At 42.4% G+C, this 11,574-nt stretch overlaps 6 protein-coding genes and 1 non-coding gene across 9 annotated transcripts; 3 read left to right on the forward strand and 4 right to left on the reverse strand.

The window, feature by feature from the left end:
• Positions 1–80: 80 nt before the first annotated feature.
• Det (baculoviral IAP repeat containing deterin) lies at positions 81–2,472 on the reverse strand. The gene is made up of 4 exons (XM_033479853.2): positions 2,207–2,472; positions 1,878–2,081; positions 1,691–1,811; positions 81–1,590 (listed from the first exon to the last, which is right to left on the reverse strand). Exons 1-4 carry the CDS (start codon positions 2,218–2,220, stop codon positions 1,477–1,479), a joined length of 453 nt encoding a protein of 150 aa, XP_033335744.1. The 5' UTR covers positions 2,221–2,472; the 3' UTR covers positions 81–1,476.
• A 363-nt stretch (positions 2,473–2,835) lies between these two features.
• Positions 2,836–6,058, forward strand: LOC117226047 (cilia- and flagella-associated protein 52). Its single transcript, XM_033479994.2, has 10 exons — positions 2,836–2,945; positions 3,030–3,079; positions 3,184–3,383; positions 3,464–3,891; positions 3,978–4,272; positions 4,359–4,534; positions 4,609–4,757; positions 4,836–4,981; positions 5,130–5,281; positions 5,382–6,058. Exons 1-10 carry the CDS (start codon positions 2,836–2,838, stop codon positions 5,875–5,877), a joined length of 2,202 nt encoding a protein of 733 aa, XP_033335885.2. The 3' UTR covers positions 5,878–6,058.
• Positions 6,059–6,115: 57 nt separating this feature from the next.
• On the reverse strand, positions 6,116–7,113 carry Atg12 (Autophagy-related 12). Of its 2 annotated transcripts, none has more exons than XM_033479855.2 (3): positions 6,606–7,113; positions 6,382–6,515; positions 6,116–6,299 (listed from the first exon to the last, which is right to left on the reverse strand). In XM_033479855.2, the coding sequence occupies exons 1-3, from the start codon at positions 6,772–6,774 to the stop codon at positions 6,177–6,179; spliced, it is 426 nt and encodes a 141-aa protein (XP_033335746.1). In that variant the 5' UTR covers positions 6,775–7,113; the 3' UTR covers positions 6,116–6,176. The 2 variants fall into 2 exon arrangements, with proteins under 2 accessions (XP_033335746.1, XP_033335745.1); XM_033479854.2 differs by having other exon boundaries at positions 6,382–6,518; positions 6,606–7,087.
• Positions 7,114–7,720: 607 nt separating this feature from the next.
• On the forward strand, positions 7,721–8,638 carry mRpS34 (mitochondrial ribosomal protein S34). The gene is made up of 2 exons (XM_033479851.2): positions 7,721–7,857; positions 7,949–8,638. Exons 1-2 carry the CDS (start codon positions 7,759–7,761, stop codon positions 8,360–8,362), a joined length of 513 nt encoding a protein of 170 aa, XP_033335742.2. The 5' UTR covers positions 7,721–7,758; the 3' UTR covers positions 8,363–8,638.
• Positions 8,421–9,523, reverse strand: LOC117225966 (IQ domain-containing protein K). Of its 2 annotated transcripts, XM_076525283.1 has the most exons (5): positions 9,239–9,523; positions 9,042–9,178; positions 8,821–8,944; positions 8,633–8,711; positions 8,421–8,555 (listed from the first exon to the last, which is right to left on the reverse strand). In XM_076525283.1, the coding sequence occupies exons 1-5, from the start codon at positions 9,521–9,523 to the stop codon at positions 8,422–8,424; spliced, it is 759 nt and encodes a 252-aa protein (XP_076381398.1). In that variant the 3' UTR covers position 8,421. The 2 variants fall into 2 exon arrangements, with proteins under 2 accessions (XP_076381398.1, XP_033335740.2); XM_033479849.2 differs by lacking the exon at positions 8,633–8,711.
• Positions 9,524–9,701: 178 nt separating this feature from the next.
• LOC117225965 (uncharacterized) lies at positions 9,702–11,314 on the forward strand. Its single transcript, XM_033479847.2, has 5 exons — positions 9,702–9,778; positions 9,915–10,244; positions 10,369–10,521; positions 10,635–10,736; positions 10,829–11,314. Exons 1-5 carry the CDS (start codon positions 9,724–9,726, stop codon positions 11,059–11,061), a joined length of 873 nt encoding a protein of 290 aa, XP_033335738.2. The 5' UTR covers positions 9,702–9,723; the 3' UTR covers positions 11,062–11,314.
• Positions 11,315–11,340: 26 nt separating this feature from the next.
• TRNAI-UAU (transfer RNA isoleucine (anticodon UAU)) lies at positions 11,341–11,433 on the reverse strand. Its single transcript is given in 2 exon segments — positions 11,341–11,376; positions 11,396–11,433. It is a non-coding gene; the product is annotated as a tRNA-Ile (tRNA).
• Between the last annotated feature and the right edge of the window lie 141 nt (positions 11,434–11,574).

Here is an 11,574-nt window from a genome sequence, read left to right on the forward strand (position 1 = left end):
CGCTAAGCAACGCAGTACTGGTAAAAGTTGACGCGGAGGAGGCAGAACCAAACCGGGAGGGGAAATGATAACGCGACGAGACATGTATCCGTTTTTCATATTTTACGGTAACGTACAATTCAATATCCATCGGTATCGACATCGTCGACTATTAAGTATTTAACAAAAAGTTACAATAAATCGACGATTATCGTATCGTGTGTACAACGATATATAGGATCGTTGATCAATTTCAGCCATTCGTGTCCGTATATGTTGTGATACATTATGATATTTTGTGGAATCTGCTAATTTTCTGTTACGAAACCAACTCTCCGTTCGCCTTATCCGTTATAAATTCCGACGGCAGTCAACGATAGCGCTCTATGCTTCTAATTCGATGCTTTTTCATTCTATTTAAACTTTTCACTTGGTCGGAGCAGCTTCGGAAACGCAGCGCGACAGCCGAGCTGAAATACACCGGACTATAAAAGTCTGGATTCAACGAAACTATCGGTAATCTAATAAGTCATCGGCTTATAGCGACTTGATAAATAACGAATTATAGTCCTTAGACGACACGAACGCAATCGTAACACGAGTAATACAAAGCAAACACAATATGTAAAAGCATCCTATAGTTATATTACCGCAGCGATAATGAATTTCGTCGACAAATTACACCGATTGCTCAAGTTTCGAGACAAGGCTTTGATAATTTCGCAACTCCCCCGTTACGAAGAATCGAAAGCAGAAAACAAATGTTTGCCGTTTGAGCAACGAGGAACCGCAAAAGTTTGGCAAGCGGCGTTTCGTATGAATTTTCTGAACGCGAGCAGGAAAACTACTGTCAGGGTCTCGGTTACATACCGCACCTGGCACACAACTGCATATAATAAGAAGAAGGAATGTTTATAACGCTTGAATCGGCTTGCAATCGATTATTGCGATTACGTAAGCGACACGAATTATTTCACATAAAAATGTAGTTTTTATTGGTGTAGCGATACAAAACAAGCTGGTCGGTGTGTATCGTTCGAACCTTGTTTCCACGATTTCATGATTTCACGGGTACATAATGTTCGCATGGAAGGCACGTGCGGTACTGCTTATAGAATTAGAAGAAGAATTATACCATCCGTTTATTTGTCGATATCGATATTGTTCAAGATCGAAGATAATGAAATGCTGTCACCCCTAATAACGCAGGATGAAGTGGATCTGCGATAAGATCGACCAAGTTTGACAAGATTCGACAACAGAAATTGGTGAAATGCGATACGCCGATACGTGGCTCCTTCTCATAATTTATATCGGTTTCCGATCGTGTATCTCGCGGTGCTATCGGAATAAAGTAACATTTTCTTTCGGACGAATACAGTAATTCCGTTCAATGTTGTCGGCAACATTTCAGAACAGAAGGAATGATGTAGAAAGAACGAATGTGTGAAATAAAAATGTTCACGGCATCGTAAAGCAGAACTTGAAAGAGGTATGTTAACGTAAACTTTGAGAGCTTTTCCTCAATCCTTTATAGATTCGAGGTATTTCATTCGCCATCTTGGCGCTTTCTTCCTTAGCTTTCGCTACAGCTTTCTCCAATTCGTGTGCCTGAAACGTACATTTATCTCGTTAGAAAGGAGCTAGGAGGAGTTTCAAAGAGTTTTCGAACAAGTTCTATCGATTTCCCATTTCCTTGGACAATACTTACGCATTCTTTCGCTGTATATTTTCTAAACAGATCATAAAACTCTTGTATCGTCCACGATGCCTCGTCAGGTTTCCCTAATTCTATATACGAACATTCCGACTGATGCTTCGCATGCTCTGTCCTGAAACGAATTAACACAATATTGTGGATAACCAAAAGCAAAGATCGAAGAACGAGAAATAGATACCATGGATCGTCGTCCGGATCCCAACCATCGAGTTGTTTAGAACAAATGAAACATTCGACCAAATCTGGTTCTTGTTCACCACCGATAGCAACGAATCCCGCACTAGCCATACGTTCCGGGTTGCAGGGATTATTGGACGATTGAAACGGCCAATGTTCGAATGTTTGTAATCTACGAGCTTTCCAAAATGTTGAATGATGTCCTCTGAAAAAAGAAACTAGCTGCTTTATCGAACAAGGCAAGGTTACGAGGACGTTAACTTTTCGACAGCTTTCTGGGCCGACGTTCGATACAGTTGGACGAGATCCGAGATCAAATATCACTCTTACGGAAATAAATCCATGATTTCTTTATCTTTGATAAAGCATTCGCCGATTCCTACAATTAAGATACACAAAACGATGTATGTAACATCCAACTGGTCGGCAAATCAGAATTTGATGTTTGGCTGTTTTGGCACTGACACTAGAAGCGTATTTCGCACGCTCGGACTCTTTGAAAATTTTGTAACCGTTCGAAATGTGGAACAATTGCTCGCCCTCTGCGATCTATGTACATCTACGGCTACGACCAGCTACGCTACGACTCTACGCGGCATACCTGACCGTCGCTATCGCCACCTGGCGCAGATCTCGTTCAATTACTTGGCTACGTGAAAACGAGACACAGTTGGTACGTAGTAACGGGAACTGTTACATCGACGCAACGAAAATAGAATCTTTCTCGCGACAGTTTTATCGACTCGACGTTTGGCGGTATGTGTGAATTTGGACGGTACGAATGATATTTCAAACGATTTGCATTAGAAATCGAGAAGAGTCTGTTTGCGTCAACATTTCACCCGAATAACGTTGCTATGTCTGCGTTAACCGTACTCTACATTACATACCTGTATAGTATACGTACATATAAATTACAGGACATATAAATAATATTGTATAATATGTAGCATATAGGTATGTACAGAAGACAACAATTGTCATGGCAACACGATAACATTCGGTCACCGAATGTGCTATCGGAGTGTACATACATGAGAAACGAAACAGTTTCAAAGTGCATATTTCGGTAAAGACGGATCTAGCGCGAACATATATAAACGTTCGCATTGTTGAAACTCTACAAGGTGCATATACTTGGTATCGTGTAAAGTATCGTAAACATGGAACAACTCGAATTATTCGGAGTGATAGCATTCGACGGTTGGTATACTTATTGTTAGAAATGTTCGAAATGATTTGCAGCAACTCGATCCCATTAAGCTTTCGAATTCCTCGGCATCCTTACTCGTGTTTGTATATTGTAGGCTCGATCAGAAACGGTTTGCGATCGCATCCGGATGGACAGCATCTTGTTTATCCGATGGGCAACAAAGTCGCTATAAAGAATTTGAAAACAAAAGAACAAACATTCCTCACGGGTCACAAAAATTTAGTCTCCGCTTTGTGCGTCTCGCCTCGTGGACGTCTTCTAGCTTCCGGTCAAGTGACCCACCATGGTTTCAAGGTGATTGATTTCGCGATCGTGGTACAGGGAGATCGGTTGGATCCATTATTTAAGAATCGAATGATTTCCTTGTTGCACAGGCAATGGTGATAATATGGGATTATGAGAAACGCGAAATGAAAGCTAGTTACGAGATGCACAAAGTAAGAGTCGAGGACGTGTGTTTTACACGGAACGAAGAATATCTTATCAGTCTTGGAGGGATGGACGACGGCAGCATCGTGGTATGGGACGTTTTAAATGAAACTCCCCTTTGCGGTGGTATCGCTAGCAAAGAATCGTCCGGAAATGCTTTGTCGATCGCTGCTATGCACGTTAGCGATACGAGTTTCGTCACAGCCGGAGAAGGAACGCTTCGAGTTTGGCTCGTGGGTTCGGAAAAGAGGAAACTCCATGGAATCAATGTTAAGATCGGTAAGATTCGTCGTGACATCAACTGTGCCGTTGTAGACGACAAAGATGAGTACGTCTATTGTGGAACAACATCCGGAGACATCGTGAAAGCAAGGTGAATTTTGCAGTTTGTCCAATTTATTGTTCAAAAGTTTGTCAAAAATGTACGAGCACGATCGATCACAGTTTCATTTCCCACAGATTGAATATGACGGAGACGAACGAGAAGTCGTCGCCGTTGTCGTCACTTGTCAATCCGGTGATGATCGGATGCTATTCGAAAATACCACGAGCTGGAACGAAACCAAAGACATGCGGAATGGTATACGCGGGTGGCGTAAAAAGCTTGTTGCTTTTACGAAACGAGCAATTGATAGTTGGTGCTGGAGATGGAACGGTAGAGTTGATTGAAATAACAAAAGGCGACGCGACACCCGTGAAGAACGGATCCACCCGAGAAAAACTTTTCTGCCATGTTCTGCCATGTATAGTAACGGTAAACTATTCTTACACACGTGTCCAATCATATACATACGTTTCACGCGTTATGCGTTATTGTGTTGTACGCGGTGGCCGCCACAGCATCGACAGGGGCATGTTTGCGGCACGGTGACATCCATGGTCAGCAGCTACAAAAACGATGCGATATTAGTAGGGACGGCTCGATGCGAGATTTACGAAATCCAAGTATCGAATTTTCATACGCGTTTGCTCGTTAGTTGCCACACTGGTTCGATCTATGATCTCGCCTTCCCACGGTAAATCTTTCTTCGAACAATCTTCCGTTAGATCGTAGCCAAAAAATTCATTCGTTCAAACTGATTTCTTACAGCGATCGTTCCGAAATATTTGCAACGACTGGGAAACATGATTTGCGAATATGGCAGCTAAGGACGCAGAAGGAACTGTTACGCATCACTGTGCCGAATTTCTTCTGTTCTAGCTTGTGCTTCGATGGAAACAGCGCCACCATAATATCCGGTAAGGCATCTCTGAATTTTAGCGTACCTTTATTCGCGGTTGTTCCGCGTAGACGTTATATTATCTTGCTTTGCAAAGCTTGGGAGGATGGTGCGATACGGGGATTCGCACTGAACGGAGGGAACCTCGTATTCGCCATTGATCGAGCGCACACAAAGTCTGTGTCAGCGGTCACGATCACAAACGATGATTGCAAATTGATTAGCGGGGGTTGCGACGGTCAGGTATGCGTGTACGAAACTTCCATTTCTATCGCTATTCCCACTCCCTCTCTCGCTAGCGAAGAAGACGCAACTCTATTATGTAATAACACGGTAGTAAGTATGAATTTCTTGCAATTCTAACTATAATTTCACATACGATTCGATTCAGGTGCGCGTATGGAACGCAAAATCCGAAATGCGGCAACTGTTACACGTTTTAAAGCAACATCGAGGGCCGATTACCGCCCTACGCGTTTCATCGAACGATGAGAATCTGATTAGTTCGAGTACAGACGGGACATGCATCGTATGGAATGTAAGGTAATGCTGTGCAATACCAAACAACAGACTAGATTTTACGATTAGCAACGCCCCGCACAATCTATTGTATATTCTACGTATAGTTTGTCATCTTGTATAGGAATTTCACGAGAAGATTCGCGTTGCAGTCAAATACAATGTACATGTCGGCGTGTTTCGTACCTGACGGTGTCCAAATTTTAACATGTGGCACAGATCGCAAAATTGCTTATTGGGAGACTTTGGATGGTTCGTTGGTCCGAGAGGTAGAAGGTTCTACGATTGGTACGCTGAACGCTGTGGCAGTCAGTCACGATGGACGATACTTTCTCACCGGATCGGATAATTGTATCGTAAAACTCTGGAAATATCGTACCGCGGACGCCGTTGGATTGGGTCTTGCTCATGCAGCTCCGATCAGCAGTTGCGCTTTTTCCCCGAACGGTGAATTTATGGTTACAGTAAGCACGGACGGAGCTATAATGATCTGGAAAAAACCGAATGATATGCTCATCGTGGAACACGTGGACAAGTTTCAAGAATCGCGTACGTCGCAAAGTAGTCTATGTTGTAACAACGACGCTATTTGCAACGACATTGCCGTTACCAACATCTAATCAATTTTAATTGTACACGCCGAAGCGGTCAGCGTGTTACATGCCAACGAATCTTATGTTCATCGATTAACTTGCTAAATCAATATTTCTGTTGGCGTTGAAACTTTAGAAGTTGTGTAGAGCGACGGAAAATTACTGTTTTGTAAAAATATAAATCGAATCGATATATAACGATACTAAACCATGGTATTTACAGGCTCTTTGTCGGTGGACAAAGTCCATCGTCTGTCTTACACCGTTGTCGAAAGTAGTCATAATTATTATTTCGATACGAGTAGGAAGTATACATGAGATCCGCTTCAACCCCAAGCTTGACTTTTACAGTAATGAAGTATTAATTTTCCATCGGCGCCGTAACAGTCGTACAAATTCTTCACCATTTGATCCGGTGCTGGCGCAAAGGTCTGATTTACATATAGGAACTAGTAAAGAAAAATTTATACGTAAAATTGTGTACGTCGATCGATTTGTATTAAAAGAAAGACGATCTTGCGTTAGACTCACCAGTTTTTCGCTCGGCTCTAATTTCAAATATCTCCTAACAAAATCAGAAATTTTGCCGATAGAAGAATCTTGGGAGACCGACCATTTCTTCTGCTTCATTATAGGAGCATTACCGGTTGCTTTCAATAATATATCTACTAAAAAGTTTATTACATGGTGACCAAACTGTTACGTGTACGCGATATTGCGAATCGTTTGTAACCCAAAAATAATGAATCTTTTACTTTTTGCTTTGTCCTTGGAAACTGTTTGAACTCCATTTCGCGCTACAAGTGCTTCGGAAGGAATTGTTTCGAGACTGGCTGGTGCTTCTTCGTTCGGCATGTTTTCCCCCGTTTCCTCGGATTTTCCCGTAGTTTCTTGTGTACATTCGTTTCCCCTCTTCTCAGACATGGCAAACGGTACGCATTTGCGTGCAATATTTCAAATCTCAACAAAATATTGGCAGCACGAACGAAGTATGATTTCAATAGGACAATTCCAACGATTTAGTTATCACAGTGTTTAACCAAAAATTGAGAAATCAAGAATTCGAGCATTCCAAGTTCATCGATCGTAGAATGCAAATTACATGCACTTGGTTGCAAATACCGGATTGCATTGGAACATAATCGTACCATTCGCTGGTATGCGATTAAGTGGTAGAAATACAGTACGTACTGTCGGAGTGTCGTGTATCAGCGTATGCTGGCGTACCGTGTACGAATACGATTAAGATCATTATCGCTGATCACAAATTGATAACAAAACACAATTGCGATACATACTACATACATACTGCTACGCCATCTAGATATAACTAGATCAAGTAAACTGTACTAGTTGCAGCATAGTTAGTTTTAAGTTCTTATGTTGTAAGTCTAGTTTCGAGGGTTGTGGGTGCTTCAGTTTTCCGAGATTGGTATTGATCGGTGTATGTATCGGCAGAGGAGAAAACGAAAGCCGTATGAAAACGGTCATCGTTCCCTTAGACCGGAGCTTGCTCATCGTGACAAATTCTTTTCAGAATTTCAGATTCAGAGACCTCACGAATGGGATTGGATGATACCAATGCATTCCAATGACAATGTCTCGTCAGTGGTCCCCGGCACATTCTTGCTCCGGTCCCTCCTCCGCCACCGCCGCCGCCGTTCTGCAGCACATTCCAGTCGCATACGTATCTACAACGTACACCGTGTGTTATGCATTCAAGCAGAGGTTATGTACATATGTTGTAAGCTGTAACTAGGAGTGGAAGAGGTTAGGTCAGAGAATAGGAGGTTGGTCGTTGCGCGGTTATCGAATATGGCGATTAAATACATTGGTCGAACAACTACTTTTAAAGGAAAATCTTTATGGGAAATTTTGGGAAATTTGAAGAATTACGGAGTTGGCAGAATGGTTATCCGTAGCCAGTATCAAAGATATCCTGAGGCGAGTTACATGAGAATACTAAAAGTAGCCGCGTTGCCGTTGGTCGGCGAGACAAATCCAAACGTAAGTTTGTAAACTTGTTTGTTTTGTTCGACGCAAACATGTTTTTCGGCAGTCGAACACTCGTGTCACCCGCTTGTGTCGCGTGTTACAGAATATACGGAAAGTGGTCGCGCTCGTCCAAAGGACGTTTCGCGGTGAAACGACCGCGAAACCTCTTCAGATAGATTCGGTAACTTATAAGGCGGATTACGTGTTGATACCGAAGGATCAGGAGTCACGTTATTTAAATGTATCTAGTCAACGAACTGTGAAACTTATGCCAAGCAAAACAGAATTTCCACCTTTGCTGAAGGAGATTTTAATTCGAGAAGCAAAACAGGTACGGTTGAAATATCCCGAGGGAGAACCGAAACTACGACTTCGATACAACTTGAATGGAGTCAAGAATTACAAGATCGCGGAGGACCAAGAAACGCCAACGATCGACAATGAAACGTCGATCCAACCTACTCTGTATATGAACGATGTGGACGAACACGAAATCGGTTGCAATAATGAATTTTAGAAATCTTTCAAAATGTACATGCATAAACCAAATTGTCGAAATACTAACTTGTCCGCGGTTTACACGATGGCGCCATCTTTTGATTCCAAACGATTTATTTTGTTCGCTGCAATTGCACGACGATGCGCTTTACAGCGAAGAAAACCGTTATTATGCGTCCTCGTCTCGTACTCGTTGCCGATCCGTATCGTACCTACAATTGTTTTGTTCGTTATCGGATTTAACTAATTTCCAAATAAATGTATCAATAAAATATTGAACAATGTCTACCCGTAATCGTTGTTGGTTCTTGTTGACCTACACCACGATCATCGATCCGCTTGCTAGTCAAATTTTGCTCAGCGAAATTCTAACGTTCGGAGCGATGATGAAATGGATGTATGTACAATGTATGTACACGTGCGCGACTTTATGATCGCAGGATACATATGTATATATCGCAAAGAGCGTACACTAACCTTCCAAAATTGTCTCAATTCTTGAACGTCAACGCGTTTTCGTATAAGCCAGCCACGAACGTGTCTCTGTATGCACAGAGCAGCCCCGTCCTTGGACCATAGCCACGATTTAGGATAAGGTGGCCTGTGAACGTATAACTTGTTGAAAATACGAAGAATCAATAGCTCGTACATGCATGCACGCACGCACACACGTTCGTTATTTATGCTAATTTACACACCGCACAGATAGCCATCGTTGAAACAGTGGGATGTCGAAGGCACGTATATGAGAGGAAATTCTCCGGTAACGACGCAGGTTTCGATTCCACAAAATCTCTGCGAGATGATCAAGACCGTTGAACCGACACTTTTGTATCTGTACATAACCATTTATTTAATAAATACGTATCGTATTTTAATGAAAATTTAGTGATACCCGAAGCGCGTTCCACTTGTCCGCAGCAAGAAGCGTTTCCTCCAACGTGGGCAATAACAATCGAAATACTTGTTGATCGATATAATTCGATGACGACTGGTGCCGGTCGAGATTCAGCAACGCATGATCGATCGATCTCGAATATCCGATCGTTTCGTCGACGCAGCATTTGCATTCGCATTCGTATTTATATTTATATTTGTATTCGCATTTGCAGCTACACCTTTCAACGTTGGCCAGGCAGTCATTTTTGGCCGGCAGCCGATGCAAAAGCATGGAACGCATTACAAGATCTTACGCGTGTCACGTACAGACGGGATTAGATTTATAGGATAATTGAATGCCTGTGAAAGTCATTTGTCAATTGGTCGGTACCGAGACAACGAGAGATATCGAACGATCAACAAGATGCGTTGTTCGATCAAAGATTTCAATTCGATAATGGAACCTTTCTCAAAGTCGATATAATTCTAGTAGCCTCCTCAATGCCGGGATGCGAGATTTGGTGTCCGTTACTAAGAGATGAATTGAAGAAAATAGGTACGAATCGCTTGTGTTTGTTATCCAACGATAACATTGAAAAAGTAGAAACTGAAAGATCGCTTTCTTTCTTTTTCGTTTGGTTACATGGCCGTTCGGCTGGATCGGTACACAGTGATTTTCTGAGAAATACAAGTTTCAGTCTCGCAAGCACCGTGGATCTGGAACGAGCAGCAGCTCGCGTCGGGAGCACGAGATGGCGAAACAGCGGACTGGGATCTCGATCGCGATCGCGATGATCGAAAAGAAGAAAGAACGACAGCGAGACGCGTCTTCCCGAAACGGACAATATACGCAGGCGAAGAAGGAGAGAAGGGTAACGGAACAGAAGGAAGCGCAGCTTTTATCGATGGTGCTGGAGCGGTAACGGGTCCGGAGAAAACGAGGCCGGGATCTCCTCGGCAACTTTCCGACATCGATGGAGTAAAAAATAAAGTGGAATCGGCCACACAGTCCCCGCGCGATGGTAAGAATGGTGGTGAGCTCGATTTGAAATGGGATTTTGAGTCGTTGGATTCGTGCCATCCGCGAAACGATGTATTTGTGCGAACGGGTACGAGAAAGTCTAACGGGTTTTGCGTATTCGTTAGCGTTTTCGCAAGCTGTCGAGGAATGGGATGCGCAAGATCCGTTTTGGTCTCGGCCGATCGTGCGTACCGCGGAAATGGAAATGGAAACGGAAACGGAGACGCGAATCAAGAAGGACAAAGAGGTGTTCACCGCGGAGCAACCTTCGAGTCTAGGTAAATCCAATGTTAAGATTAGTTTAGTGTAACGCCGTTACGCGTACGCTTGTGTTTGCTAGAGATCAGGAAGGAAGGAGCTTGACCTAGGTCACTCTCTTATATATGTACAGGAACCGACGGCGGTATTATCAAAAAGGACGAGTTGGTAACATCCGATGTGATTCGCTTCGAAGACGAATGCGAACCAACCTGTCCACGTCGTATCTCGCGAAGCAAGTATTTTTTCTTTAGAAATGAATCGTAAAACGGGATCTTAGCGATCGATAAAGTGAAAATTCAAATCGCTCGAATGTCATTCCTATAGAAAACAGAATACGCAAACTCGAGGAAAGACAGAAGATCGTGGACACGTATTTGCTGAACAAGGGTACACGTTACTTCGACAATGTCTGCACTTGTTCCCTCTCTTGTATCGTTCGTGCATTGAAACAAGACACATTTGTTAAAAGTATAATAGCATCTGTCGCTCTATTCGCATTTGGTATGAAACTTTGCACGGAATTTGATGCATGGTACCTACCCATTCGACTTTCGTGAAACAATATTAAAACAGCGTCCTGGAAAATACGAAAATACGAAAATAAATACGAAAATACGAAAATATAAAAATACGAAAATACGAAAATACGAAAATAAAGAAATATAAAACCAAAAATGAAACAGAATAGAATCCCAATCTGATGTATATCGAATATCTATGTTTCATTTTGATGTTGTTGCTGCTATTTATTAATATTTGCGGTAGAAGTTGTAACGAATGCGTATGAAATAAAATGCAATTTCAAGATAACAGAGCAATGTTGCACGAAAAAAAAATGCTCCAGGTGAGGCTCGAACTCACAACCCCGGCATTGCTCACTAGTCACTGTCTTATAAGTACCGTGCGCTAACCAATTGCGCCACTGGAGCTGTTGGTAACAACCCCGCTAATAAGTGTTTTCTACTTCTCGTTTATGAAATTGGGAAAAGGTATTACATTTTTCAAGTATCGAGAATCTGCATCTTTTCCAATAATATAAAAAACATTTCCGGTATACTGGTACAATGTGT

This window comes from Megalopta genalis, chromosome 11, assembly GCF_051020955.1.
Source record: "Megalopta genalis isolate 19385.01 chromosome 11, iyMegGena1_principal, whole genome shotgun sequence".
Classification (NCBI taxonomy): domain Eukaryota; kingdom Metazoa; phylum Arthropoda; class Insecta; order Hymenoptera; family Halictidae; genus Megalopta; species Megalopta genalis.